Below are 25,945 nucleotides of genomic sequence, written 5' to 3'. Positions count from 1 at the left end.
TAATTTCATCTATTTTTATTTTTTTATTTATACTAATCAAAGACAGGTAATAAAGGATATCAATATGATTTTCTCTAATTAATAAAACTTTTATTTTTTTCAACAAATCTATTTGATCCTGTGTGATTCTTAAAGTGTCCATAGATGAGGGGGATTAAAATGAAGATTTTCATGTTTAATATTGAATTTAAATTAAATTGCAATGAACCTCGTGGGATCATTTTGCAATCATAAAATTTAAAACAATTGAAATTAAATTCTATCTCGCGAATGATGCGATTTTAGTGGACAGACAGTTAATTTTTTATTGGTCTAAATAGAAAAGGTCAATTTGTTTCAACTTTCAAAGGAAGATGGACTTCAATTTAGAAGTAGACGTTGGACAAAATGGATACCAATATTTATTCCTTACCGTGAAAGAGAAAGGATGAGACAAATTAAAAAAAAAATACTAATAACAAACAAATATTTTAGCCTATGAAGAATACATGAGTAAATGTTTATTTTGTATAATTAAAATTTACAATAAAATTTGAGACAATCGAAAGAGAAATATTTAGCTATTTGTCGAGATAGTGTAAAATGCATATCCACAAGAAAAAAGAAAAAAAATATTGAATGTTAATTGAGAGAGTATGGAGGATAAGAATTTCACTCAAATTGTGTATTCTATTTTATAATATAAAAATATAAACATCTTAATGATATTAATTAAAAGTAGCAATAAAAAATAATTATTTAAAAGATTTTTAAGATTTAGAGCCTAGCAATTAGGAAGTATCATTACTACTCTGTATTTCTTTGAACTTTCAAAAATTTGGGTCCATACTCAAAGAAGAGAGACCAACAATTCTTGAAATTATTCCAATCCACTTCCCATCATTTATATAATTTCAGAATCTTAATAGATACAAAAAACAGAGAGAAAGGGTTGTTATGCTATTTCCTACCGGGTGTAAAGTATACCCCTCTTCTAACTATCCCGTACAATATGGACAATTTTTGGTTTCTATCCTACTTAACTGGAACAAAAGAACTTATACAAAGAATGATTCTGACACCTCTAACGTAGATTCTGCAAGCAGGCCATTGTGTCTAGCAACAAAACCATTATGTTGATGCAAAGTTGCAATCCCCACCCTCACTAAGATCCTCCACACACTTGTTACCAATTTTCACAGGCCATCTCCAAGACCATACTTCTCCAACCAGCAATGGCATAAAGGTGGTATAAAGATAAGAAACTAGCCGTGTGTTTGGAATCACGGTAGAAACATCAGAAACTACGTCAACAACGTCTAACCAAACTCCCTATAGACGATGTGTTTTCCATTTAATCACTACAGCAGGGCTGGTCAGGTCTACTATACTTTATACACGTGCAATAGGAGAAAAAGGCGGGTTCAGCACATAGGATCGAGGAATTCCTTTTTGATTCTTGCAAACAGTCTTCTTCTCAGTTGTGACTGATTTGAAAAAGAAATCAACATCCTCCTCAAGAAGCATTTTCAGTGAACTGCACTGAGATAACTGTTGGTTTTTCTCGTGACTTGCACTGCTGAAGGCAGAAGTTCCATGCAAAATGGCAACACAGATGGAGAATGTTTGTAATGTGGATAATTGTGCATGAAAATCAACAGCATAATGCCCCTCTTCAATTCTTGTCATGCTGAAGGTAGGACTGCTTCCTTTTGCTCCCTGTGCACCAAAAGGTCAGACATGGATTAGAAAAAACAATAACAATCTCATAAAGAAGCAAGTTAAAATGGTAACACTGAAGTGAAGAAAGCAGAGAAAGCTGTAATAAGAAAGTGTTATTCGCAAACCTAAATAGATGCATATCTCATGGAATTAATTCATTGTTCAATCCTACTATTAATATCATTTTGCTTTCCTAAATACCTGTACACATTCTATCTTTATTCAAAACTTAGAAAGAGCTCAAATTCTTCAAGCTAATTTGAGAGGATCTTCTAACTACTGTAACACTGCAACTTTGCACTGGGTTGTGCTAATTTTGCTATAGTATCTTTCTTATTTGGGAAAAGATTGCACAAAAAGTTATATATATATATATAAAAAAAAAAAAGAGACAAAGTACAACAACAGCCAAGCATTATCCTACTAGGTGGGAAAAAGAAAAGATGAAGTGAATCACTAAAAATTATGAATATAAAAGAACATGTTCATGAGATTTGACCAGCATATTTTAAAAAGAAGATGCAACCCATCAAAAAGTAAGAGGTTGATTAAATGTCTCAGAATGGAATGTTATCAATAAAAAATTTCCTTTGCCATTTATTATCAGTAAAATAGTTTTGGCAATTTCTCTGAACTCTCTAAAATTCAACCAGAAAAGTTTTTGCATTATGGCATATGGTTCGGTGGAAATCTGGAAGATAACCAATGCCCTTCTTCTGATTGGTACAATGAACAGCTACATAAGAAAGTGGAATCCATTTTGGGAACTGGAATTCAAAAATACACAAAGTTATTTATTCCATATTTGTCTCCTAAGCAATTCAAAATTAAAATACTGTAGCATTTAATCTATTTAGATTTTAGAGGGCAAGTCTTGGTGTAACAATAAGGTTGCAGCCTTGTGACTTGGAGGACACAATCAAATTGTGGAAACAACCTCTCCACTTACGGGTGAGGGGGATAAGGCTGCATACATCTGCGGCACCACCCGATCCCATTAGGTGGGACTGGGGAGCCTCATGCACTAAGTCTCCCTTTAATGTATTTTCAATCCCCTTCAAAGAAATAGTGTCTGTGAAATTCAACTTGTACCTGAACAAAAAGTTCCAATGGCTGATGTTCCTCCATGAGTGGGCAGTCTTCAGCAAATTGAATAGTAGGATTGCCTAAAAGAATAAGGGGACAGGCCATGTCCCAGCCACCACAGTCACAACCTCCACCGTGCCTCAGTCGATCAAGTAATGACGAGGGACCATGGCTTTCAGCATTTGGCAAACCATGATTGCCAGTTGGTATTACCACCTTTACCTGTTCCTGGATTTGGTGGCGATGAAGACTCTTTCTATCTTTCACTGCAGAGAGATCACTTCTGTTGGAATATTCTTTAGCACTTATTCTATCTCCTCTTTTGTACTTCAAGCTTTCTCTCTTAGAAAATGGAATTTGCAAGACAATGACAGCATTTTCAAGGTTTGAATAGCATTCCGTGGACAAGTAAGGATAAAAATTTAAATCATCAAATTCAACATTGCTTGATAGAGGTTTGTCTTGAAGTTTATTTTTAACCGCACGGTTCTCATGCAGCCCCAAAGTTTCCTCCTTCGATCCAACATGGAAAGCTTTCGGAGTTTTGGAACCATCTAGTTCACTCAAAGACTTTTTTTCGCACGAAACACTCTGCCTTGATTGTGTAAAATCATACAACACAAATTCTGTCACCATAGAGTTGTCAAATTCTTTGTCTTCTAGTTCAGAACATAAATTACAGGAAACTAGCATCTGTGCTACTATTGAGGGATCTTTATCAAAATCATGGGATCCCAACCCATTGACATTGCTCTTCTTTCTATTATCAATTGAGTGAAAGGTATACACCCAGTTGAAAGCATTACCTGTTCTCCATGTCTTGGCCACAAACACATCTTTGGGGCACTTCACCTTGAACTCAAAAAACGGCACTCCATTTTTATTTTCCAATTTGAGATTGCCATGCAGGTGAACTGGTGAAGAACCTATACCTGAATACTGGATTTCTCTGCTGATAAACTCAGAAATAATGTCAGAATGCTTTCTTGTGTTGGATAAGTCATTTAGCAATGACTTTTGATATGTCCTATGTCTTGCAATGTTTGCAGTCTCATTTGATTTGATCTCACTATTTTCCAGTATCTTACTCACTGGACTTCTCAATGATTTTGACTTTGTGAAATGATTCAACCTTTTCCTGCAATGAGTGACTTGGACTTTTGGACTTACTCTTGATGAACAATCACTTCCTAATGGAGATGGCACGTGAGAGACCCTCGCCTTAGCTGAGAGTGATTTTAGCAGCGAGTGGACTGTGTCCTTTTCAACACGACAATTGCCATTAATTACAGAATCAGAAACTTTATCACTTCTGGGCTTCAAATTTATAGAGTCTCTCCCTTGTACTGTGGTAGAGTTCTTTTTTTTTTTAACATCTGAATTTATGCAGATTTCAATAAAGCTATTTGGAGAGTCTGGCACCTTGCAAGTCCTGGACCTGGTAATCTCTGATGATCTCAGCCCAGAAGCTTCATCATCTGAACCGCATAAAGAATCAACAATGCTGCCTGCGAAAGAGGTGTCACTCCTCCTTGAAATTTCTATTTTTTTCCTTCCCTCTACCATGGTTCCCATTTTATTTATACTTTTCACTTCCTCTGAACTCTGGTACATGGAACTGCGCCTGGTTTCTATATTACCTTCCAATCCATGAGGTCTAGAGAGATGGCTCTTACACGAAGAACTGCGGAAGCGAGCAAATTTGATCTCAGCGAAGCCCTCCTTGAGAGTAAAAGAATCATCTTTCCCAGTGGGCTTCCCCTTTTTAGATCTCTTCTTCACATTCACACAGTATTGATGAGGTGGAAGTACAGTATTGGGACTCAAACCCACTGAAGACTTGTCATCAAGATCCAGCTCCAACTCTTGTCCCATTGATGAATCCAAAAACCTGAAATACCATTAAGAAAAAAATACTAACATATATTAGTTTGTGGCAATGCAACACATACATACTCAAACAGACCCAATTCCACTTGACATAATGCTGCATGGTACCAATCATCTAACAAATTAAAATCAGATGGCTACAATTACCCGGAATACAAGGGAGATCTTCCATTGAGGGGTTTTTGTTGGACTAAAACAAAAGGCTATAGCATCACATTGAGGAGTCCATATAAACTATATCAAAACTTTGGCTGTAATAATCAAGGGATGAAAATAACAGTTGATGCAGGAAATGATATTTCATAAAACAAACTGTTTATTGCAATTAAGAAATGATGGTACTAAACACTGTAGAACAATTGTTTGCACTCATAAAAACATGTTATTTTGCAATGACAATTGTGACCTTGCAAACAACCATTGTTGTAAAGGCCACGTCTTAACAGTGCCCTACAAATCATTGGTTATAGTTAGATTAAGAAGAAAAAAAAAAGTAAAATTAAAAAAGAACAATATTGATTCCAAGCACCGAAAAAGAAATGCCTTATGATTTGTAGGGTACCAAAAAAATTGCAAAAGGAAAAGAGAAAAGGCTGGAAAGAACACTGTATGATCTCCGTAACACCCAAATGTGAGTAAAGTGACACAGATGAGTGCTCCACAAATGTTTTAATTAAAAACAATAACAAAGTACACGATGATTATGATACCAAACCATAACATGGAGAAATGCACAGAAAGAAGGAATTTTTTAAGAAAAATAAATAAATTGGGTAAAAGGGCATACTAGAGTTAGATCTTGGAGAAGTAAACTGAAGAAAAGGAGAACCCCAAGAAGCAGCTTCAATGCACAATGATAAATCTCCAAACTTGAGCATAAAGTGTGCAGGAGAATAACTTAAGAAACCAACCCATTTTGATTAAAGAGTAAAGTCCTGGGCCATTTGTGTTGTTTTGTAACTCAAAATTGGTATAAATCCACAAAAAAGCAAGCTCAGTTCAATCACCTCAATGGCAAATGGTGCCAAAAAGCTATGTTAGAAACAGGAACGGAAGCAACAGATTGCAAGAGAGAGAATAAAGAGAGAAGCATTGAACTCTCTCTCATATGAGTAACTGGAGAGAGAAAGAACAGCAAGCTACGTTAATGCACATGAAGACCCTATTAAAATAAAACAAAGGCATGCTCTTCAAACACCATCATGCCATGTTGGTTTCTTTTTTTGGCTTTCCTTATGTATTTATTATTTATTATCTGTGTCCCACATAACAGTCAGCATGAGACCAGCGATCTAAGCAAAGCAAGCGAGCAACCCGAGAAAGAATCGATCATGAGATGACAAATGACACCATCCAGCCACAAACTTTGCCTTTAATATTTCACTCATTCAGTGCACAAAGTGAAGGGTAATACTGGTATTTAATGTGCTCTTACTACAGTAACAGTGCCACTTTGAGTTTTACCTTGTTTATTTCAGTAAGAAAAAAAAAAAAAGTGATTTTTTTAAATATATCATTATCTTATGTCTTCGGGAAAGACAGATATATATTAACTTATTAATAAGACAAGAACGGAATCCCACAGTTAATTAATTAATCAATAATTTAGTAAGTGCATTAGTGTGTACGTTAATAATAAGATACCACTACAATTAAACACCATGAACGATTTTGTCGAGTTGAGAATCAGATCTGCAGTTTTCGTATGGTGAGGTGAAATTTATTGGCAATAAAGCCCCTCGGTTGTTATTTTTATATTTCCCTATCGGGCAAGGCAAGTAATTGTAAGACTCGGAGTTGAAGGTGTTCCAAAGATGTTTGACCAAGTCACAATGCCAGCAGGGGTAGAAGCGTAAATTTATGTGAGATGAATAAGGACAAGGAGAGAACCTTTTATTTTTTTTATGGGGGCGGGAGGTGGTCAAAGACAAGGGAGTGTATTTGCATGTGATTGGATTGGGCGGGGAGGAACCGCACATCAAACTCACGGAATCTTGGACTCACGAGTCACGACTTGCCGTTTTTTCATCATTGTCCCTTTCGAATTTCATGTTGTCTTTAAAATAAAAATCATGTTTCTAAAGTCTTATGCAAACTCTACCTTCATCCTCCCAAAAAAAGAAAAAGAGCATACTCCAACACCTGATCAATTTTTTTTTCATGAAACAATACCATAATTTTATTCCTATACTGATCAAAATCATATGAGAAAAATTATAGAAACAACCTGATCTCAATTATGTTTTTTCATCCACAAATATATCAAATCCAAGTTAAGAAATATGATCTCAATTCCACTTGAATCATCATGTTTGGTATATATTATAAGTTTATAACTAAACATATTTAAACTAATGTAATTATTTAAATTACTTATTTTTAATAAATATACACATCTAAATAATTCATTCAACTAGTTTTTAGCCAATAAAAAAAAACTGTGAACTGCTTTTTCAAACTGAAAATACTAGATAGAAAGTAACGACCTGAACCTGAACCTGAAACATCATCTCACACCCAACATGGCAACACCCATAGTGTTCGAGGACGTGTAAAACTCACGTAAATGGCTATAATACCATTCTACTTGAGCATTTACATTTTACATTTAGTTAAAGCTATACAGAAAAACAACGGCTCCGTTGTATGCGAACTATATACGATCTTTTGCTACTATCAGTACCAAAAAAAAAAAATAATCTAAAATTAACTACAGCACAGGATAACTATTCCTAGCCACTAGTCAGCGTGCTTTGAAGCTTGGACGGTTTCATCTTTCCTATATTTGCCAAATGATTTCTGGGCATCCAAAACTGGCATATATGCTTCACTTGTTTTCTTAAAGATGTCATTCTTTTCAGATTCGCGGGGACTCACCAGCTTCTTCTCAACATCTTCAAATTTTGCAGTGGCCCATGGCGCTGTGCCTACGCTTCTTTTTGAATCTGATGCATCTATAGTCAGCTCAGACACCTCATCACGGGAGGCAAACCAGGAATAACCACAGCCAGTACATTCCAGCTGAACGAGAAGGGCAACAATCAAGCAAAGTTACGAAAAGCATAGGAGATGGTTTTGGAATTTCTGATATATCTGTAAAAAGTAAGGTGCAAACCTGATACCGATCACCATGTCCGGCGTGGATAATATCCCTCAAGCCCACCTTACCCTCTGTGCATCTGCGGCATCGGGCACCCGTCATCTGTTTCCCGGGTAGAGAAAAGCTAATGGTCAGCAGATATCTTCACTGACTTCACACAGTTTAACAGAACATAATATTGTGGCAGGAAATAAAAAATGACCTGCATGTGTTGTGACTCATCAGGCTCCTTCTTGGTTGTTTCCTCTGCAGTCAAACCCTCCTGCAGTTCAAATATTCAGTAAATAACCAAATAAACCATAGAATCATCAACCAGATTAATATTTTCAAAAGCAGCTTTAAAAAATGATAAGCCAGTTAGTTGCTTTATCAAAATCTATTTATTTATCTTCTGTATTGGATAAAAAAGAAGAATAAGAAGAAGAAGAAGAAAAACACAAGAAGCTTACAAAAACATCTCCTAGCATTATTAATTTTAAAAAAAAAACAATATTTTAAAAGTACATTCAGAGAAATTTGACAAACACTGGAATTATTTTAGAATGTAGCAACTACTTGTTTACTAACCCCTGCTCTATTAATAAGAAGAAACCACATACAAAACGTAATCACAAATCAAATAAACACAACTAGGACTTTAATTTAGAAGTACATGATTCCATGAACATCAAAATTTTATTTCCAGTAAACTTACACCACTTGGTGGACCAAAAATATCTTTGGCCCATCAGTGCACAACTAAATAAACAACATAGATGTATTAGTTATTTAAAATAATGGCTGATTTTGCATGAGATGATACTTATCCAAATCAATTCGGTCCCTGAGAAAATATGCTTATTTTCATAGAAGCCCTTCTTCAAACCTTCTCCAATACACTAATGGAAGAAAACATGAAGCCACTCACTCCCTCATAACTAAATGGGATCTTGTTTCCACTTCAAACATCTCCCAACACCAAAACTGCTCCTTTTCAGTAGCATGCCACTAAGCAAAAAAACCTTGACACTATCAAGAGCCTGCAATCTGTATAGACTTCAACCAAAGAACAAGATCCGGGAAAAGATCTATATTTGTTGACACTCCATGAAGAAAACTAATCAGAGATCTGTAATTTTCCTCCAGTGGTACCCCATCTTAGCCATCCGGTTCTTCCTCTACTTCCACAATCCACCTCCTGGTGGTCACACTCTCCTCTGTCACAGTCCTCCTGACCTTCGTCTTCACTAGTGTCCACCAGAATGTGTTGGTGTCACTTCTCAATGTGGATGCGCTGGTTACTCCGTATAATCCCAAATCCACCTTGATTCACAAACTCCAAAATGGACAGCACCACCAGCTGAGAGCCATGGCAGATTTGAAAGCATTGTGGAGGGGAGGTTTGTGTTATTTGGGAACATTCTTATTAATATAGACTATCAAAATTTAAAAAACAATTATATCATCCAGCTTCAAATTAAATTAATAGGGACTGAGTTGCAAATAATTCCCTGCCCATCAGTGGATATAAGCATTTGTTGTTGATCACAAAATTGTAAAAGGCACCTAGTACTATATTTATTATCAATTAATCTCACACACAATCAATGTCAGAGTGATTTAACCCAAAAAGGATGCCCCATGAAAATGAAAATACAAAGAAAACAAATCAACAGGCCAAATGCAGGGTGATCAACATTGCTCAAGAACATTAGGAAAGAGTCTTTTCCCATTTGATCTCTCGCAATCCCCTCTTCCTCAAGATCCAAATGTTCCAACTTTATCCCAATTTTCACTCTAAAGAATAAATACAATTAAAATAATCATAGATTTTCACCTCCTCCTTCTGCTATATGACAAGAATATCTGTTAAATAGGTAGAATATGCTAAAGACTATTAAATATTGACTGACCAAAAGAATCACAAGAAGCGGCTGGCTTAAATTAGAAAATAATAGTACAAAATCTACAAAATAAATTCATCATAAGAGCACAAAACTGCAAAGTTCCAACGAAGCAAAAAAAAAGATATCATACCTTCAACTCATTGGGTGTCATATTCAATATTTTAGAAGGTTCCAACTCTCCATTTAGTAGGCGGCGTGCTAGGATTGCATTGTTCTTTCAAAAAAAGAAAGAAAATATAAGCAAAGCATCAATATAACTACAAAAAAAATTGTATAAATATATTCAAAATTACAATCAATAACTCAACAGTAGTAACATGACCAAGTAAAGATTGATAGCATTCCATCACACATCTTATATCTTAGACTTAGACATTAATTTTTTTCATAGCTACTATGATAAAAAAATTCATGCAATAAAAAAAGTCCCAACTTATTCAAAATAAAATGTAGCAGCAATATATAATTTTTTTAATCATTCAAGCGTATCACTTACAAACATTTCAAGTTACCAATCCATATTAGAAGAGCAGCATCTAACCTTGAGATTAAATACTAATTGCCGTAGCTTTTGGTTATACTTCTGATAATCCGATGATAAGGTATCATGTGAAGCTTTTTCCAGAGCAACTACAGCTGGAACAGCATCATCTGGCCAAACAAAAGGCTTTGAACTCTGTAAAGTGAAAAAAGGAAAATACTGAAATCATTATAACCCTCAACTTGCCTCGAGGAAAATGGATATAAATAGAAGATTATGAGAAAATAAACAATCCATACAAGAGATCACCACCACACAATTTAGTAATTCAACATGTACCTTTTGAACCTTGTCTTTACATTCATTAACAGATTCTAAACTTTTGTTATTGCTTCCATTGTTGGTTGCATCAGAATTGTCATTTCCTTTCTCTTCCCTCTTTATGCTGTCATCAGAATTAAACATGAATTCAACACTTTGAAGCAACTTCTCCAAACATTTGTCACGATGAGTATCTCCTGTTAGAACATTGAAATCTACTAATATGCGATAATGTTCTGAGGCATTATTTATACAACTCCATGGTGTTTCGGGTTTCAAAGGTTGGTCCCCCTTACGAGTTGTTTCCTCCTCCTTCGAAACATCAAGAGGTGAAATGCTCTTTTTCCTTAAGATTCTTTTATTTTTCATCAGATCTTCCTGATCAGCAACAGGTTCTTCGGGCTCAATGTCAAGTAGTTCGCCCAAACGTTTAAGAGTTTTCTGAACAAGCTCATCAATTTCTTGCTGTTTATTGTCCTCATAATCCTTATCAGTAAGCTTCCAGAGTTTCCTTTCTACTGTGTCATACACCTTTTGCACAATAAACCCAGGATGCTGCTTACGATTTGGAAGCTGTTTGTGTATGGGAACAAAATGCACCACACACTTATGCATAACAGATTCTGCAGGAACATCATCACGGTGGAAACTATAAAACAGCTCCCTTGTGTCACGTGATTGCCAGCTGCCACCACCTTTTCTTTCAGCTTCTTCGGGACGATAAAACCACTGTCCTGTGACCATCATGCTGCCATTTAGGGATTGCGTAATGTCCTGGCAACAAAACAACCCCCCAAATGAAGGTGGAGAGAGAAAGGTCGATATATCTAGATTTTGTAGAAAATTAATGAATAACAGCACCCTCACCCACACATGACAGAGGAGAAAAAAGGGGGGCTACCAGACCCAAAATAACATCAATGCAGCTCAAGCTGCTCAACAACATACGCTGCATATAACATGACAAAAAATTGGCAACCTAGTTACCAAATCTTAAAAAAAGGGCAACATAATGAGCAGAAAATTATTATTTGTATTCCATGTACTTCTGGTAGAATATATTACTTCTTCACCAATGCATGATGTCATACCCTGATGATCACCAAAATCCAGTATATGATATCAAAGCAGATATCAAGTGGCATAAAATCCTAATTTTCCAGCCCAACATATCTTTGAAAAATATTGTCAACCAATGGCAGAATTACATATTTGACAAGAGAAATGTTGTCGACACTCTCTCTAACACACACTTTCGAATACTCTCTCTGTTAATTTATTGAAAATCACTAATTTTGGTAGGTTTTGTTTCTCAATTAATGTTTCTCTCTCCCAATTTACGATTTATATTAAATGAGAAGCGAAACCTACGTGATTTTCAATAGATTATAACCAGTCACGGAGAGAGTGTTATAGAGAGTGTAGCTAGCATTCCTCTTGACAAGAAATTTACCTTGATAATAGCCACATACGGCTTTTGATCTTTGTCCTCAGGCGTGAGAAGTATAGGGTCCTCCTGCAGAAACAGTAATGCCAGGAATAACAATAAGTTGCAGGATCAAAACACACACCTTTCAATTTCAGAAGGTCTTAGAACCCACTTTCACAAAACAACCATCAACCTCAAATAATTCACAAGTCAACTTCATGGCTGAAACCTCAAACAACACTTGTCTCTCAGTTGTCAGAAATTAGGAAGAGCGGCAAATATAAAACAAGTAAGCTTTTGGAAACACTATAAATTGCACTGTCATTGGATATAGACACTCATATATATCTGACACTTTTTTATCTTCTATTCTTCTCTCTCTTACTCTCTCCGCGTGCCCATTGTCATGTACTGTCGTGGTGTCCATTGATTATTTTCCATAACACAATTATGCACACGACGTAAACCCTAGCAGAGAACAAAATGAAATCGAGACTCACGCATTCAAATCTAACAGCTTAAATTAATTCCTGCTAATGAGAAAAGGTAATACCAGCATGTATTGGTTTCCGTCGTACTCGAAGGATTCGTAATGCTTTTTGCGGCCCCTTCCCTTTCCGGATAACCTAACCGGTTCGCCAATGGGCTTTGCGTCTTCCTGCGGCGGTTCCTCTTCTTCGTTCGATCTCTCTTCTTGCTTGTCTTTGATCTTTCTCTTCTTCTTCTTCTTCTCTTCCTCTTTCTCCTCTTCCTCTTCCTCTTCTTCTTGAAGCTTCATTCTCTTCCTCTTGCGCTGCTGCTGCTTCGAACGGTTCTCTTCGGGGGCACTGACCGACGATTGCTGCTTGGGAGGAGGAGGAGGCGGCGGTGCTTCGTCCTCATCTTCGCTGGTTGCGACCTGAGTGAAGCGTCGATTTCCCATTCTTACACCCAGCGCCACTGTGACACGCGAATTTGGATTTTGTTGATGTTTGTGTCTGATACCAAATCAAGAACCTTGCTATTTTTTCATGAGCCTTTCGAATAAGGAAAGTTTTTTATACTTTTCTTACAAGTTTACCCATGGTTTGGTTGAGATGAAATCAATGAGAAAGGAAAATAAATTTTTACTGTATGGGGTCTCAAATTTTTACAACATTAATTTGATTTAAATATTTATTCTTTTTGAGAAAAAATTAATAAGTAACTGAAAATTTTTTAATTTCATTTAAAGAGATGTATTTGTTTTACTGATTGAGATGCGGTAACACAAAACCCAATATACATTGAATGTGATATTTTTTGTAAATGAAAATTAGAGTAAATATATAATCTAAGCACGCCTTAAGTCTTTAAAATTAACATTTTTCTTATTTTGATCCTAAGTTTATGATTCAAGTGATAATAACAACATAAATTTAAGAACGATAACAGTTAATTTACTTACATGTAATAATTTTATTTGAGTTTTCCTTTACAGTAACCAACATGATAATGAGCTAGAAATTTAAAGACTAAATTAGTATTTATTTCTTTCTTATTTATTGAAAGCTCCAAGTTCATTATGGATTTAGAGGAATATTAAGATGAAATGCCTTTTGACATAGTATTAGTGCATTATTGGCTTAGGTAATTGGAAACAATATTTGCTTAATTAATGACCAGATTTGTTTATCAATTGCAGTAGGAACATTTGTTGGTTTTAAAATACGTTAACTGCAGTTAAATACTAATCAAGAATCAACTTGTAATATTATTCAACGAAGTTATCGGGTAAAACTTTTTTAAAAAAACAAAAATGATCATATGAAATGAAATTCTAATTATGAATAGACTGTGCTTTGAGGTTTTTAATCACACTCCAAGGCATCTTATGAAATTTCATTACGAAGAAAACAATGATAGACTATTAGGTGAAAAGGTAGTTTGTTTTGGGTCGAAATTTTAGGCAAATTTTGTCTATTGGTATAAAATGATCATGGTAAAAATCGATAGAGCAACAATTATTTGGTTTGAAGGATGTATTACTAGCAAAGTTTTGAGTTGAAATGAGGTTAAAAATTGGAAATACAAGTTGCTTACCAAAGTGGTATCCCTTTAATAACATAAGGTAGAACCTCTTAGGTTCCAATCATGTTTGAGTCACACCCTTTTGGGGGATTAATCGGGGACTAAGCCCAAAGAAAAACTACACGGCTACAACTCTGGGAGATTGAAATCCCAGAACATCCTAAGTAACAAGAGGTCCAAGAAATCTGGTTGTTGCTCATACAACAAAAACTCCTCCTCCGTACCAATGCCCCTATTAGCAATGGCATCCGCCACCTTATTAGCTTCACAATACACATGGGAAAGAATCACTTGAAAATTACTCCCAATAAGCCTCTGGTATGCACTAGTCACTGTAATTCACCTTGTCTGTTTCCTGGCCAGAGTCTTCTATCAGGACCTACCTGATCTGAGGGGGGTAGGATCGGTTTGATAAGCTCAATGATTTCATTAGAGAACATCTGTTGCAGTAAATTTGAACTCCAAGGCCCATCTCTCCCACCAGGTCCTTGACTTTGGTGTTCAGGAATTGTTGAGCAATGTTTAAACCAGCACTTGCTAATCTCACACCATTACCGATCCAAATGTTGTCCCAAACATCCACCAGCCTACCATCCCCAATGGCCCAAATTTCCCCTTCCACCAAATTAGGCCAAATCCCAACTACAGCTTTCTAAATGGGGGAAATCTTGAGGCTTGACTACCAAAGCATTTTTAGACAAATCTTGTCTTGCATATTTTCCTCCAAGAACCTGACACCATAAATTGTTCCCATTATTTCTGAGAGACCACCCTAACTTCATCAAACAAGCAGAATTCATATGTTTGAGATTACACATAGCCACCCCTCCATAAGCTTTAGGCAGAGTCATTAAATTCCAGCCTATAGCATGCATTTTCTTTCCTTCCCTCTTGGTCTCCCCAAATAAAAGATCGCTCTGCTTTCTCAATATTATAAATAACTCCCCTTGGAATTTTATTGGTCATCATAGAGTAGATGGGTAAAGCCTGGATAACAGCCTTGACTTACAATGATTATGTAACCTGTAAAGAGGTTTCCTAGGTTACTAAGGCAATGTGAGATCACGAACTCCTTATGAAAGGTTTTATAAAGAGGGATACAAAAGAAAAAGAAAAAGAAAGGTTTTGTTCAACTCTAAAAAAATTATTAAGAAAATGCTAGGAGGCCCCCTCGATCAAATGAGGAAGAATCATCACCTTTCTACCAAGGGGAAAAGGAAATATTTTTTTAGTGAATGAAGGGTGTAAACGAACCACTCGGACTAGAGTGGTATATTAATACAATCCATTTGAAAGAAAGAAGGTTCAACCATTTGGATCAGTGGCAATAGAAGGTCAGACAAGAGGAACACCCCTTGGTGGCTATAACTCAGTCATTGAAGAACGAACGTTAAGTGAAAGATAATGGTTAAAGTAAAACATTAATTACAAATAATCAACTACTGAAACATTTTACCCTAGACATATATTCTACAAATGGGAGTCGCCCGGGGGTTGTGGACTTAGATTAGCTGAGGACGTACCCAACAGAGTAGAGGGTTTTAGATAACAATGTTACTTCGCACACCATCGCAGGTTAAGTTGTAATGAAGAACGAAATACAGGTCATGTGTATTTTACCCAAATTATACATGGATTATTATCACTTGATTCACTTGAATGATTAATTAAAAAAATAAAAATAAATCATGAATTCTATTTTTTTCAACTAACAAAAACTAACCATTAAGGTTTACTAATAAAAGAAAAACTTTTCCTATTTTCTCATGAGTCTGACCATTAACTACTCCACCTTTACGACTTACGCCCTTATAGTAAGTTAATCATTCACTAAAACCTATGAAGTTTGAAAGTATCTCAAACAAATAATCTTAGCATACAATTTCATGAGTTAGTGTGTTTGAATAGAGAATTTTAATTGAGAAAAGTAATTTATTAGAGAATTTAAATTTCTTTGATCTAAAATTCATTGTTTGGATTTTTTTTATGAAAAATTTAAATTTTTGGAATTTTAAAAAAAATTTAAACAACTAAAAATGTTGAATTTTAATTTCCTTCTAAAAGATGATAAATTGAAATTATATTCTTGATAGAATAACCTTAAAAAATGTTTGTGTATTTCTTTTATAACATTCATCCTCTCTTCCACCTAAAAGTTCTTAAAATCTTGTTCTCTAACTCACGTCAATGATCTTTTTCTTCAAGAAACACCGTTTAAACTCGCGCAGCGTCGCTGTCTATCACGCGGTGGAGATGCTCGTTGGCGCGGAGAGCCTGGGCCATGTCTTGCACCGTTGAATGTTGTGGTCGAGTATGGTGGTATACTCTGTTGTGTCCCGGTTTCCTTGCGACCCCATGTCGCATCAATATTCTTCTCTTTGGAAGTACACAAGTCATATCTTCTCTTCTTTTTGCATTCATTTTCTTTCACCCTCACAATTTTTTTTATCCAAACACAAAATTTTGAAAATAAAAGAATTTCAATTGAAGTATTTGAAATTCTTAAAATTTAAAATTTATCAGAATTTTAAATTCCCTCATCCAAACACACTCTAAATCAAATTAAATATTGATACCTACAATCAAAGTAAAATTTAAGACAACCTAATAAAAGAAAGAGTTATTGCAAGTTTTGAAATACATTGAGTAAATTATTTGAAATAATAAAATCATTTTTAATAAAATTTAGTAAAAATATTCAAATAAATTGAAAATTACAAATCATTTTCATAAATAAAATAAAATTTCTATAAATTATTATAAAATAAGTTAAAAACTATTTTTTTTTCTCATAAAAACAACTCTTATCACATATAAAATAAATTATTTTTTTCAATAAATCTATAATACTAATTTTGAGAATCCAAAAATAGATTTGGATGACACGTGTTGAAATTAGACAACTTCTCAAGATTGAATGACATGTGTCATCATTTGATGATTTGTAATAATTTAATTCAATTACAAATCGAATTTAAATATAAATAAAGTTATTAGTCATTAAAAAGTATAATTTAAGATTTTTTATAACTCAAGTTTTTATAATTATATTCTCTTATACTTTAAACCATTTTTTTATGATTTAGATTGTATTTAAAAATATATTTATAAATTTAATTTATTTTAAAATATTAAAAATAATTTTTTTCATATATTTGTTAGATAATAATTTTGTGATGGTTATATTTATAATAATAAAAATGTAAATATATTTTCATATATAATTTTTTAATAATTAATATTCTGATAAAATTATTAATATATTTATTAATATGAAAATATTTATTTGAAAAATGTATTATAATTAATTAATAAAAAATTGATTTGTATTATGGAATGTGCTTGTTATTTGTTAATTATAAATAATCCAACAATTAAATACTGAATTCTAATTATTTCAAATCATCATATGTAATCAATGTTTTCCATCTTTTCGGTTAGAGAAACTCAGAAAAAAATATCTGTTTGATTATTTAATAATTATTTGAATTGAATTTAGTTTCTATTTTAAATTTTGAATTGATTTTTTATTCATCCCTTTATATCTTTGTTTCTTTGTCTAATTTTTATTTCTTTCCTTTTGTTTTGTGTCTTTCATTTTTCATTACTTTCTAATGTATTATTTTTTCAATTTTATATGTGTTACAAAGAGTGTTCTCCGTAAGTAATGATTTTTCTCCATTTTCATTTGTTACATGTTACTTCCAAGAAAAAATGATTTATGCATCCTCTTTATAGTAGTGTTAAAATTTGACGGGCACACACGGAACAAAATTTGTAATTATGATTATGAATAATTGATATATAATATAAAAATATTATATGTATTTATTTGTTATATAATATAAAGATATTAGAAAAAATATATATTTTTAGTCCTTATATTTTCATAAAATCTTTAGTCCTTAAACTTTCATATCTATTAATTTAGTCACTAAACTTAAAAAAAAATTAATCCTTTCTTACAAAAACTTCACTACCTGTTTTAACTTGTGTCCAATGTGGCAAATAATGCTTTTTTTTTAGAAAATAATTATAATGATGTGGGAAATTGATCTTTTTTAAAAGAACTTACTAAAATGGCTATCTCAAACACATTAAATCTTAACTTTCAAAAGCTACATCTGCACCCCAAGAGCAGTGACAGATCTAGAAGACCATATTAAATAATGACTTTTATAAAAAAAATTATTAGTTTTACAGATAAAATTAAAATTGTTTCCTTTTCAAATGATAAAAGAAACAATTACTTGTGTTTATACTTTATAACTCAAATATTTTTTTTTCATGTTTTGGAAGACTTTTTTTGTCTTATAAGCACAATAACAATTAAACTGGTCTCACAATAATAATCTCATAACATAAAAAAAAGCAACAAACGTATTAAGTATAATAATAATTAAAAGTCATCAAATTTCTTAACAATTATATAAAATTTATATAAATATGTTTATAATATAATGTTAATAATTAAATAAATAAAACTTATAATAATACTCAAAGCATAATTAGCATAGAAAATATATCTCTTTGAGTTAGATTATGGTAGTAATTAGTGGCAACATATATTACTGAAAAGATTGGTATTTTTTTCAGTCTTAAAAAGATCAATATATAATTAGTGGTGTAACATATATTAATTGTAAGATTTTTAATCAGTATATATCATTTTATTTATTTATATTAGAAGTAGTATATGAGTTTAATGTTTATACACCTCATTCAACCATAAATCACTTTTTGAATTATTTTAAGATAATTATTTTAAAAATTAATAAATTTATTATATATGATAAATTATAATTAGATGATTGTGCAAAATATTTTACATTATCATTATATATATTTTTTCTCTTATTATATACTAACTAGTGTATATTATTTAATTTTATTTTTACTGGAAAATATATTTATTATTAATTATTATATATATAATGAAAGAAAGAAAGAAGCCCATGGTTGCCCCCCTTTATATTCGTCCTTGCATATGAGCTGTGGTTCAAAATTTGAGCTTGTTCTTCACATCCATTATGAAAAGAATATGCGTGTGGAAAAAGGTTGTAGCTGTTGAAAGCGAGAAGTGACAATTATATATAACAGAAAAATGTTTTGGAGATGCAAGAATTGGAGAGATGCAATTTTTTTTATAACCATTTACTACAATTAGGTTGCTAGTGTTATGTATTCTTTGTAATAGTGGTACTTTGGTGCCACTTTGATTTATATAAAAATATTTTTTCTTATGGTGCCACTTTGGTACTTAAACATTTTGCAAAAAATTCATGTAATCGAAGCATTTGCTCCTTAAAACAAATAATATCTTCACCTATTGCAAATTTAACTTTCAAGTCCAAAAGATACTCCTTTCGAAAGTCCATAAATCACGTATCCTAACCTATTACAAATTTAACATGCAAGTCCACAAGGTACTCTCTTCTAAAATAAATAATACCCTCACCTATCACAAATTTGTCACATTGAGCATAAGTTGGTAACCTTAAAGCAAAAGTTAACATCATTAGTGAAGATTGTGTGAAGAAGAATTAAAAATAATTTTTCTTAAAACTTTAGAGACTAAATTAGAGATATGAAAATTTAGAAACTAAAAATGAGATTCAATAAAAAGTATAGGAACTAAAAACATATTTTTTTGTCTAAAATATTATTTTATTTTTGAATTCTCAACTTTTACTTGATTTATCTATTAATTTAGGTTATAAATATAATGATTAGAGATGATAAAAAATATGCACTTCATTTTTTTATGTATTAAAAATAGTTAATTTAATGAGTATCTAGAATAAATAAATTTTTACTTTACTTGCTTATTAATGAAACATGAATAGATAGTAATCAAAATTTAAAGGTATGCGTAATTTGAAATTATTTAAATAAATTTAATTATATATAAATTAAGTTGTTATAATATAACTTTAATATTTAATATAATGATTTGGTTCAAATTTGTTTGTTTTTAATTTAATTTATGTTTTTTTAACATATACCTATAAATATACTTGCAAGCATACATATTCATACATACACATATGTACAAAAATAAAGATATATATATATATATATATATATATATATATATTTAAAATAAAAGACTTTACAAATAAATTAAAAATTATAATAATATAAAATTTATAAATTGTAAACCTTAAACTAGTGCAAAACACAAATTATTATACTAGTTTAATATAAAATAATAAAACTTATAAAAAATATAAATTATTTATAAATGTTGCGGTGGATTTTAAGTGTTTTTTTAATGTAAAAAAGTGTCTTTTTTTTTTTAACAAGAAAGTGGATTTAAAGTTATAGTAGTACTATTGTACAGTTTAGTTAATTCTCGCATAGATTATTTTTATTTAACTTTTAAGCGAAAAATTTAAATTTATAACTTTTTCGTACTATTTTTTGTATTAAAGTTAGACCTTCTCAGGTTTAATTATAATAATTTTGTAATTATTTAAATTAAGTTCTTATTATAAAAATCTAATCAATAGTTAACATAAATATAATAAAGACGTGAGTACCTTTAATTTATTTATTAAAATTGACAAATAAAAAATAGAAAGACTCTTAAATAAATAATGAAATGTTAAAAAATATAAATAATTAAAATAAAATAAAAACTAACAGTATAATTGGTTAAGCCTCGAAATTATTCTTACACTGTGGTTGAGTGCCGTAAGGGGAAACAGTGTTAGCTTGTCAGCGTGTGAACCGTTTTACCAGAATTTTTAACTAAAAAAGAAAAGAAAAGGTAATGATAGGAACACCGTCAGTTACTCACTATTAAAATGTGATCTTATTTTGTGACGAAACGTGTGCCAATTATAGCCGACGATTTTGCCAACGTGGACAGTTTCTTCTTCAATGTTTGATACTGTAGGTGCGTGCTTTCTCTCTCCCTTCTTTACCCAACCTTCCTTCCTGATTTATAAGCCACAATCTTAAAAAATCGGAATAAAAAAGGAAACGTATAGAAAAAGCTTCTCCAAAGAATTTGAAGGAGAAAGATTCATTCATGTTCATTTTTTCCTTTTCCCCTTCGTCCCCATCAAGTTTCTGATTCTCTCTTTTCACTTCCTTTCTCTTTCTTCATTCTTCTTTCTCTTTTCAACTATTTTCTTTACATTTTTTTCTTTTTCTCTCGCTTTTTTCGCGTTCACTTTCTCTACTCTGTTTTACGCATTTTATTTATTGTTTTGTTAGTTAATTTTGCGATTCGAGTAATTGGTATGCTTGTGTTTTCTAGAAGACGATATTTTCACGACGATTAAGCTGCGTTTTCGCCGGTGTCGTTTTACCGCAAGATGGTGTCGTTTTCGGAAATATGCAAAAAGGGTTGAAGTTCTTTCTTCAGCATTGAATCTTTGATTACATAGGTTGGTTTCTTTGGAATTCAATTCAATTCAATAATTGGTCCTCCCTTTTTGTGGAACTCAATTCAATTAGGTTAGTGGAAAAAATATGGTTGAATCAATTGCTGCAACTTCACTCCTTGGCCACCGCCCAATTTGTGGTGGAAGTTTAACCAGGGATGTTTCTGCTAAACGCAAATCTTTGAATACTGTTCGGTTCCCAACAACTGAGTTTCTTGGTGGGGGAAGGATTGTGGTTTCTCTGGCTTTGCCTAAATCTGATAAGCAGGATAGGTTTGTGTTTTCATCAATTAAGGCCTTGGCTGTGGAGTTAACAAGAGAAGCACATGCTTATAGGGAAAAGAAATTGCCCAATAGGGATAACAAGATTGACCGTGGATTTGATCAGAGGCCTGATTTGTGGCCTCCGGCGAATAGGGCGGATAAGCTGTCACTTCGGAATCCCTTGCTCCGGCATGAGAGGATGGGATGTGGTTGGTTGGGTGCTATATTTGAGTGGGAGGGTGTTCTAATTGAAGACAACCCCGATTTAGAGAAGCAGGCTTGGCTGGCACTCTCTCAGGAAGAAGGCAAACCCTCTCCTCCTGCTTTTATCCTCAAGAGAATAGAAGGCATGAAGAATGAACAGGCGATTTCGGAAGTGCTGTGTTGGTCTAGGGATCCGGCACAGCTGAGAAGAATGGCTAATAGAAAGGAAGAAATCTACCAAGCTTTGCTGGGTGGGATATATAGTTTCTTGTCTGGGTCCAAGGAGTTTGTGAGTGTTTTGATGCATTATAAGATACCAATGGCATTGGTTTCCACGCGGCCTAGAAAGGCTCTTGAGTCTGCTATGGGGGAGATTGGGATTGAGGACACTTTCAGTGTTATTGTAGCAGCAGAGGATGTTCATAGGGGAAAGCCTGATCCAGAAATGTTTGTGTATGCTGCACAGCTTTTGAACTTCATACCTGAGAGGGTCATTGTGTTTGGTAACTCCAATCTAACAGTGGAGGCTGCTCATGAAGCCCGGATGAAGTGTGTGGCTGTTGCTAGCAGGCATCCTGTATATGAGCTTGGGGCTGCAGACTTGGTTGTCAGGCGCCTTGACGAGCTTTCAGTGGTTGATTTGAAGAATCTTGCAGACATTGAAATGACTGAATTTGGGTCTGTGGAGCCTGAGATGGAGCTGGAGGTGGAAAAAGATCATGATACATCATCACTTGATGAAAATTTCTGGTAAATCCTATAAATGTACAGTTGATTGAACTCATCTGATTGTTGATGATATTAGTTACAGGTTAGTTACTTGTGTATATGGTAAACAGAATAAATGGGGAAAAAATGATAAGTGGTATGCATTGAACATTGATGTTACTACTAATGAATTTTCTGTTCATATACATTCACGAATTTTTAGATTTGATTTACAGGTGTTTCCATCCATAAGATAGGATACAAATTACCTCATAAACTTTAGGTCATTTTTACGTTTGATCCTTCAAGTTTATCTTGTGACACATTATCCCCTAACCCCAAATCTTGGAAAATCATGAAAGTTGGAACCTTCTAATGAGTTTTTTTTATGAACACAAATGATGCGTTATATCTAAAATTCGAGTAATTTGTACCTCACAAGTGACTTAATTTTAAACCATTCTTCCTCTGTTTGAATTTATAAGGATGCCGCTGTGTTTGTGGGGGATTAAAGTATAGTAAGGCCAAAATGTTAATCATAATAAGGGGATAAATGTTAATCATAAAACTGGTTTGTGGCTTATTGATCTAAAATAGTAAAATTTCTATTGCATAATTTGAGCCTTTTTAGCACAATATGAACTAGCTTTGTTTTAAGCTGAGTTATTTGTGAAACAAGTTACAGTGAATGTATTTAGTTCAGTTTATCTAAAAAATAATAATTGTTTATTTTTATCTTTTTTTTTCACAAGCAAAAACCTTTATTATAAAATTGAGGACTAGCTTCCAAAACACAAGTTATGTTTTAAAGACCAGCTCCACAATCAAACATTACAGAAGTGCCTATGCTTCTAAATACACATACCGCTTACTCTTACAAAAGCACCAAAGCAAATCTATTTTTCTCATAACATAAATGTACATAATCTCATGCTATGATCATGAACCACAACTACTAATACATTCCAGCGGATTACTGCACCAATTAATAAATGAGTACACAAAACTCTTTCTCCTAACCTTCAACCATTTCCATGACTGCAGCTTGGCACTTTCCACTATACGTTCCTTCTCTAAAACTGTTGCTTCAAAAATGTTTTGATTTCTTGCATTCCATACTGCCCACTGAGTTGCAAACCAAATTACCATTCCTATTTTCTGCTTCAACTTCATTTGTTTGAGAGTGCCTTTAAATTGTAATTTTTTTTGCTTTACCTCATTATGCGTTACTGTTGAAAATTGAAATACCCAGCCATGAGAACATTGCTCTCCATATTTCTGAGAACCATCTACATGTGTAAAATAACTGCATCCTCTGTTTGTTGGTAGCATCCCCTACATTTTATCTCCTTGCTGAATAACCCCTCTTTGAGCTAGATTATCTTTCGTAGGAATCCTATTTTGTAGCAATTTCCACACGAAAGTTGTAACCTTTGCTGGCACATAGCAGTTCCACAGATTACACCAATCAATACCTTCCTCTTCAGTCATCTGTAAGTTCATCAGTATTTTATATGGTGATCTTAGCGTGTACCTTCCCTGATGCTCTCCCTTCCAGCTCCAATGATCTACCCCTTCTTTGAGTATACACTCCTCCTTCAACCTCAATTAAATGTTTTCGAACATACACTAAGTATCTGATAGCTGATGTGAATGTATTAAAAAAAAATACTCGTATAATTTTAGAAGTTGCTTTCAAAAGAACCTTTGGAACGTTGCCTATCAAACGTGCTTTGGGGGTTGTAAAGGTTCCTGTTTTAATAGCATAATTAGATTAAGTTGATCTTCAAGTTCATGTGTATTAAATAACATATGTTGAGAGATTGATGCCTTCAATAAATTTCAATGTATGTTCTGCCTCTAGAGGCAACTCGCACAAAAGCTGACAAACCAAAATGTGATAGAGGGTTAGAGGCACTCATTTTCTAAAGGTCAACAACGGATATATGGATTGACCCCACTCAATCTCCACCATTCGAAGTTATTGAAGTTATTAAACGAATTGATCTGCGATGGCTTTCATGTGCACTTACATTCTAGACCAATCTATAAATGTTTTTAGTAAAATTACCATTTTGCTCATTTAGTTTTATTTTTTGTTTTAGGCGTGTTCTTACTATTTTTTTATATTTCATTTCATCTATTTTATCGTTAAAAATGTAGTAGCCTTTTTCTTTAACTACAACAATTTTTTTTTATCTAGGTGAAATTAATAACTTGATGATTAAATTAAAACTAAGAAAATAAATAGAAATGAAGTGAAATAAAAGACTAGATTGAAACAAATATTAGAATTAGAGAACTAAAATAACTTGACGTTTAAATTAACACTAGGAAAAGAAATAAAGAATTTGTTCTGTGTCAATATAAGACGATTGAATATTTGAAAGGAATCTTTGATGATTAGCATAGACAAAAATTCAATGGAATACTTGTAGGATTTTTTACATGCAAGTCAGTGTTTGCGGGATAAGATTAAGTATGTCCAAATTAGAGAGACTGTACTTGGGATTTTTTTTAAGGTAAACATTCTGATATCATAAATTTATCGTAAGAGGTCATTTTTTTCTTCTTATAAACAAGAATTTAAATGTATTGTAAAAAAAATACTTTCACCTAATCATAAATTTATATAGTACTATAAAGTCAAATTTTCGATTTTTATATTAACTAATTAACTATTTTTATAATCATATTTATAATAATTTTTAATTAACTAACAATATAAATTTTTTAATACTAATAATCAATGAAAATTAAATTCTATAAATAAACATGCACATGATATTATATTTTAGCATGTGCATAAATATTATGCAATGTGTGCATAAATAAATAAATATTTATTTAATTTGATCAAGTAAAATTATATAAAAGTAAATAAATAAAATATTACAAGAATATCTATATAATATTATATAATTCATTTATTTTAAAGGTATAACTAAGGGGAAAATATTTTTTATCAAACAAATGGAGAATTTTCTTTTCTTTTTCGTTCTCTCTCTTCATCTTATATGAAATTTACAAATCTTTTCACTTTCTCTTTCTCAGCGTTTACTTTTTAACCTAAACTGTCTCTCCTTAACTTATTTTCTAAACCAAACAGTGTATCTTACATCTACCTTTAATTTAAAGGTAATTAAATATAGAAGATACTTAAATTATATTAACAGTAAATTTAATTTTACAATTTTACTTATTTCAATTTAGATATTTATTCACTAAAAAACACAAACAAATTTATCCCATTAATAAAAATCCAAACACACTGCTACAAAGTTTCTGAACACTAACAACGAAAGCGGCACAAAACCAAAATAAGTTATCTATTTGTAAGATTTAATTAGGAAAAACATCATGACGACCTCTAAACTTTTGTTACAAGAATTCTAAAATCTCGCCGTATATGATAGCTCTAATTATCTAATA

The 25,945-nt window shown here is 32.6% G+C and overlaps 3 protein-coding genes across 4 annotated transcripts; 1 reads left to right on the top strand and 2 right to left on the bottom strand.

Moving 5' to 3' along the window:
* Positions 1 to 853: 853 nt before the first annotated feature.
* LOC114422091 lies at positions 854 to 5,880 on the bottom strand. 2 transcript variants are annotated; one of them, XM_028388291.1, is made up of 3 exons: positions 5,465 to 5,880; positions 2,794 to 4,678; positions 854 to 1,698 (listed from the first exon to the last, which is right to left on the bottom strand). In XM_028388291.1, the coding sequence occupies exons 2-3, from the start codon at positions 4,660 to 4,662 to the stop codon at positions 1,372 to 1,374; spliced, it is 2,196 nt and encodes a 731-aa protein (XP_028244092.1). In that variant the 5' UTR covers positions 4,663 to 4,678; positions 5,465 to 5,880; the 3' UTR covers positions 854 to 1,371. The 2 variants fall into 2 exon arrangements, with proteins under 2 accessions (XP_028244092.1, XP_028244093.1); XM_028388292.1 differs by lacking the exon at positions 5,465 to 5,880 and adding an exon at positions 4,825 to 5,427.
* Positions 5,881 to 7,111: 1,231 nt separating this feature from the next.
* Positions 7,112 to 12,916, bottom strand: LOC114421012 (FK506-binding protein 5-like). Its single transcript, XM_028386758.1, has 8 exons — positions 12,448 to 12,916; positions 11,919 to 11,981; positions 10,484 to 11,239; positions 10,205 to 10,339; positions 9,794 to 9,877; positions 7,980 to 8,039; positions 7,793 to 7,879; positions 7,112 to 7,698 (listed from the first exon to the last, which is right to left on the bottom strand). Exons 1-8 carry the CDS (start codon positions 12,814 to 12,816, stop codon positions 7,417 to 7,419), a joined length of 1,836 nt encoding a protein of 611 aa, XP_028242559.1. The 5' UTR covers positions 12,817 to 12,916; the 3' UTR covers positions 7,112 to 7,416.
* A 7,989-nt stretch (positions 12,917 to 20,905) lies between these two features.
* LOC114421010 (5-amino-6-(5-phospho-D-ribitylamino)uracil phosphatase, chloroplastic-like) lies at positions 20,906 to 22,746 on the top strand. The gene has a single exon (XM_028386756.1). The coding sequence runs from the start codon at positions 21,426 to 21,428 to the stop codon at positions 22,557 to 22,559; it is 1,134 nt and encodes a 377-aa protein (XP_028242557.1). The 5' UTR covers positions 20,906 to 21,425; the 3' UTR covers positions 22,560 to 22,746.
* Positions 22,747 to 25,945: the final 3,199 nt, after the last annotated feature.

This window comes from Glycine soja, chromosome 8 (genome assembly GCF_004193775.1).
Source record: "Glycine soja cultivar W05 chromosome 8, ASM419377v2, whole genome shotgun sequence".
Classification (NCBI taxonomy): domain Eukaryota; kingdom Viridiplantae; phylum Streptophyta; class Magnoliopsida; order Fabales; family Fabaceae; genus Glycine; species Glycine soja.
This window is presented reverse-complemented; position numbering and strand designations above follow the sequence as displayed.

Bases quoted from the DNA above. Each gene is read 5' to 3' on its own strand.
- LOC114422091 (XM_028388291.1), bottom strand. From the start codon at position 4,662: ATGGGACAAGAGTTGGAGCTGGATCTTGATGACAAGTCTTCAGTGGGT. The intron at 1,699-2,793 runs GTACAAGTTGAA...TTTGGTGCACAG, and splicing joins CATTGGAACTTTTTGTTCAG to GGAGCAAAAGGAAGCAGTCC.
- LOC114421012 (XM_028386758.1), bottom strand. From the start codon at position 12,816: ATGGGAAATCGACGCTTCACTCAGGTCGCAACCAGCGAAGATGAGGAC. The intron at 11,982-12,447 runs GTATTACCTTTT...CTGTTTCTGCAG, and splicing joins ACGGAAACCAATACATGCTG to GAGGACCCTATACTTCTCAC. The intron at 7,699-7,792 runs GTTTGCACCTTA...CTTCTCGTTCAG, and splicing joins GACATGGTGATCGGTATCAG to CTGGAATGTACTGGCTGTGG.
- LOC114421010 (XM_028386756.1), top strand. From the start codon at position 21,426: ATGGTTGAATCAATTGCTGCAACTTCACTCCTTGGCCACCGCCCAATT.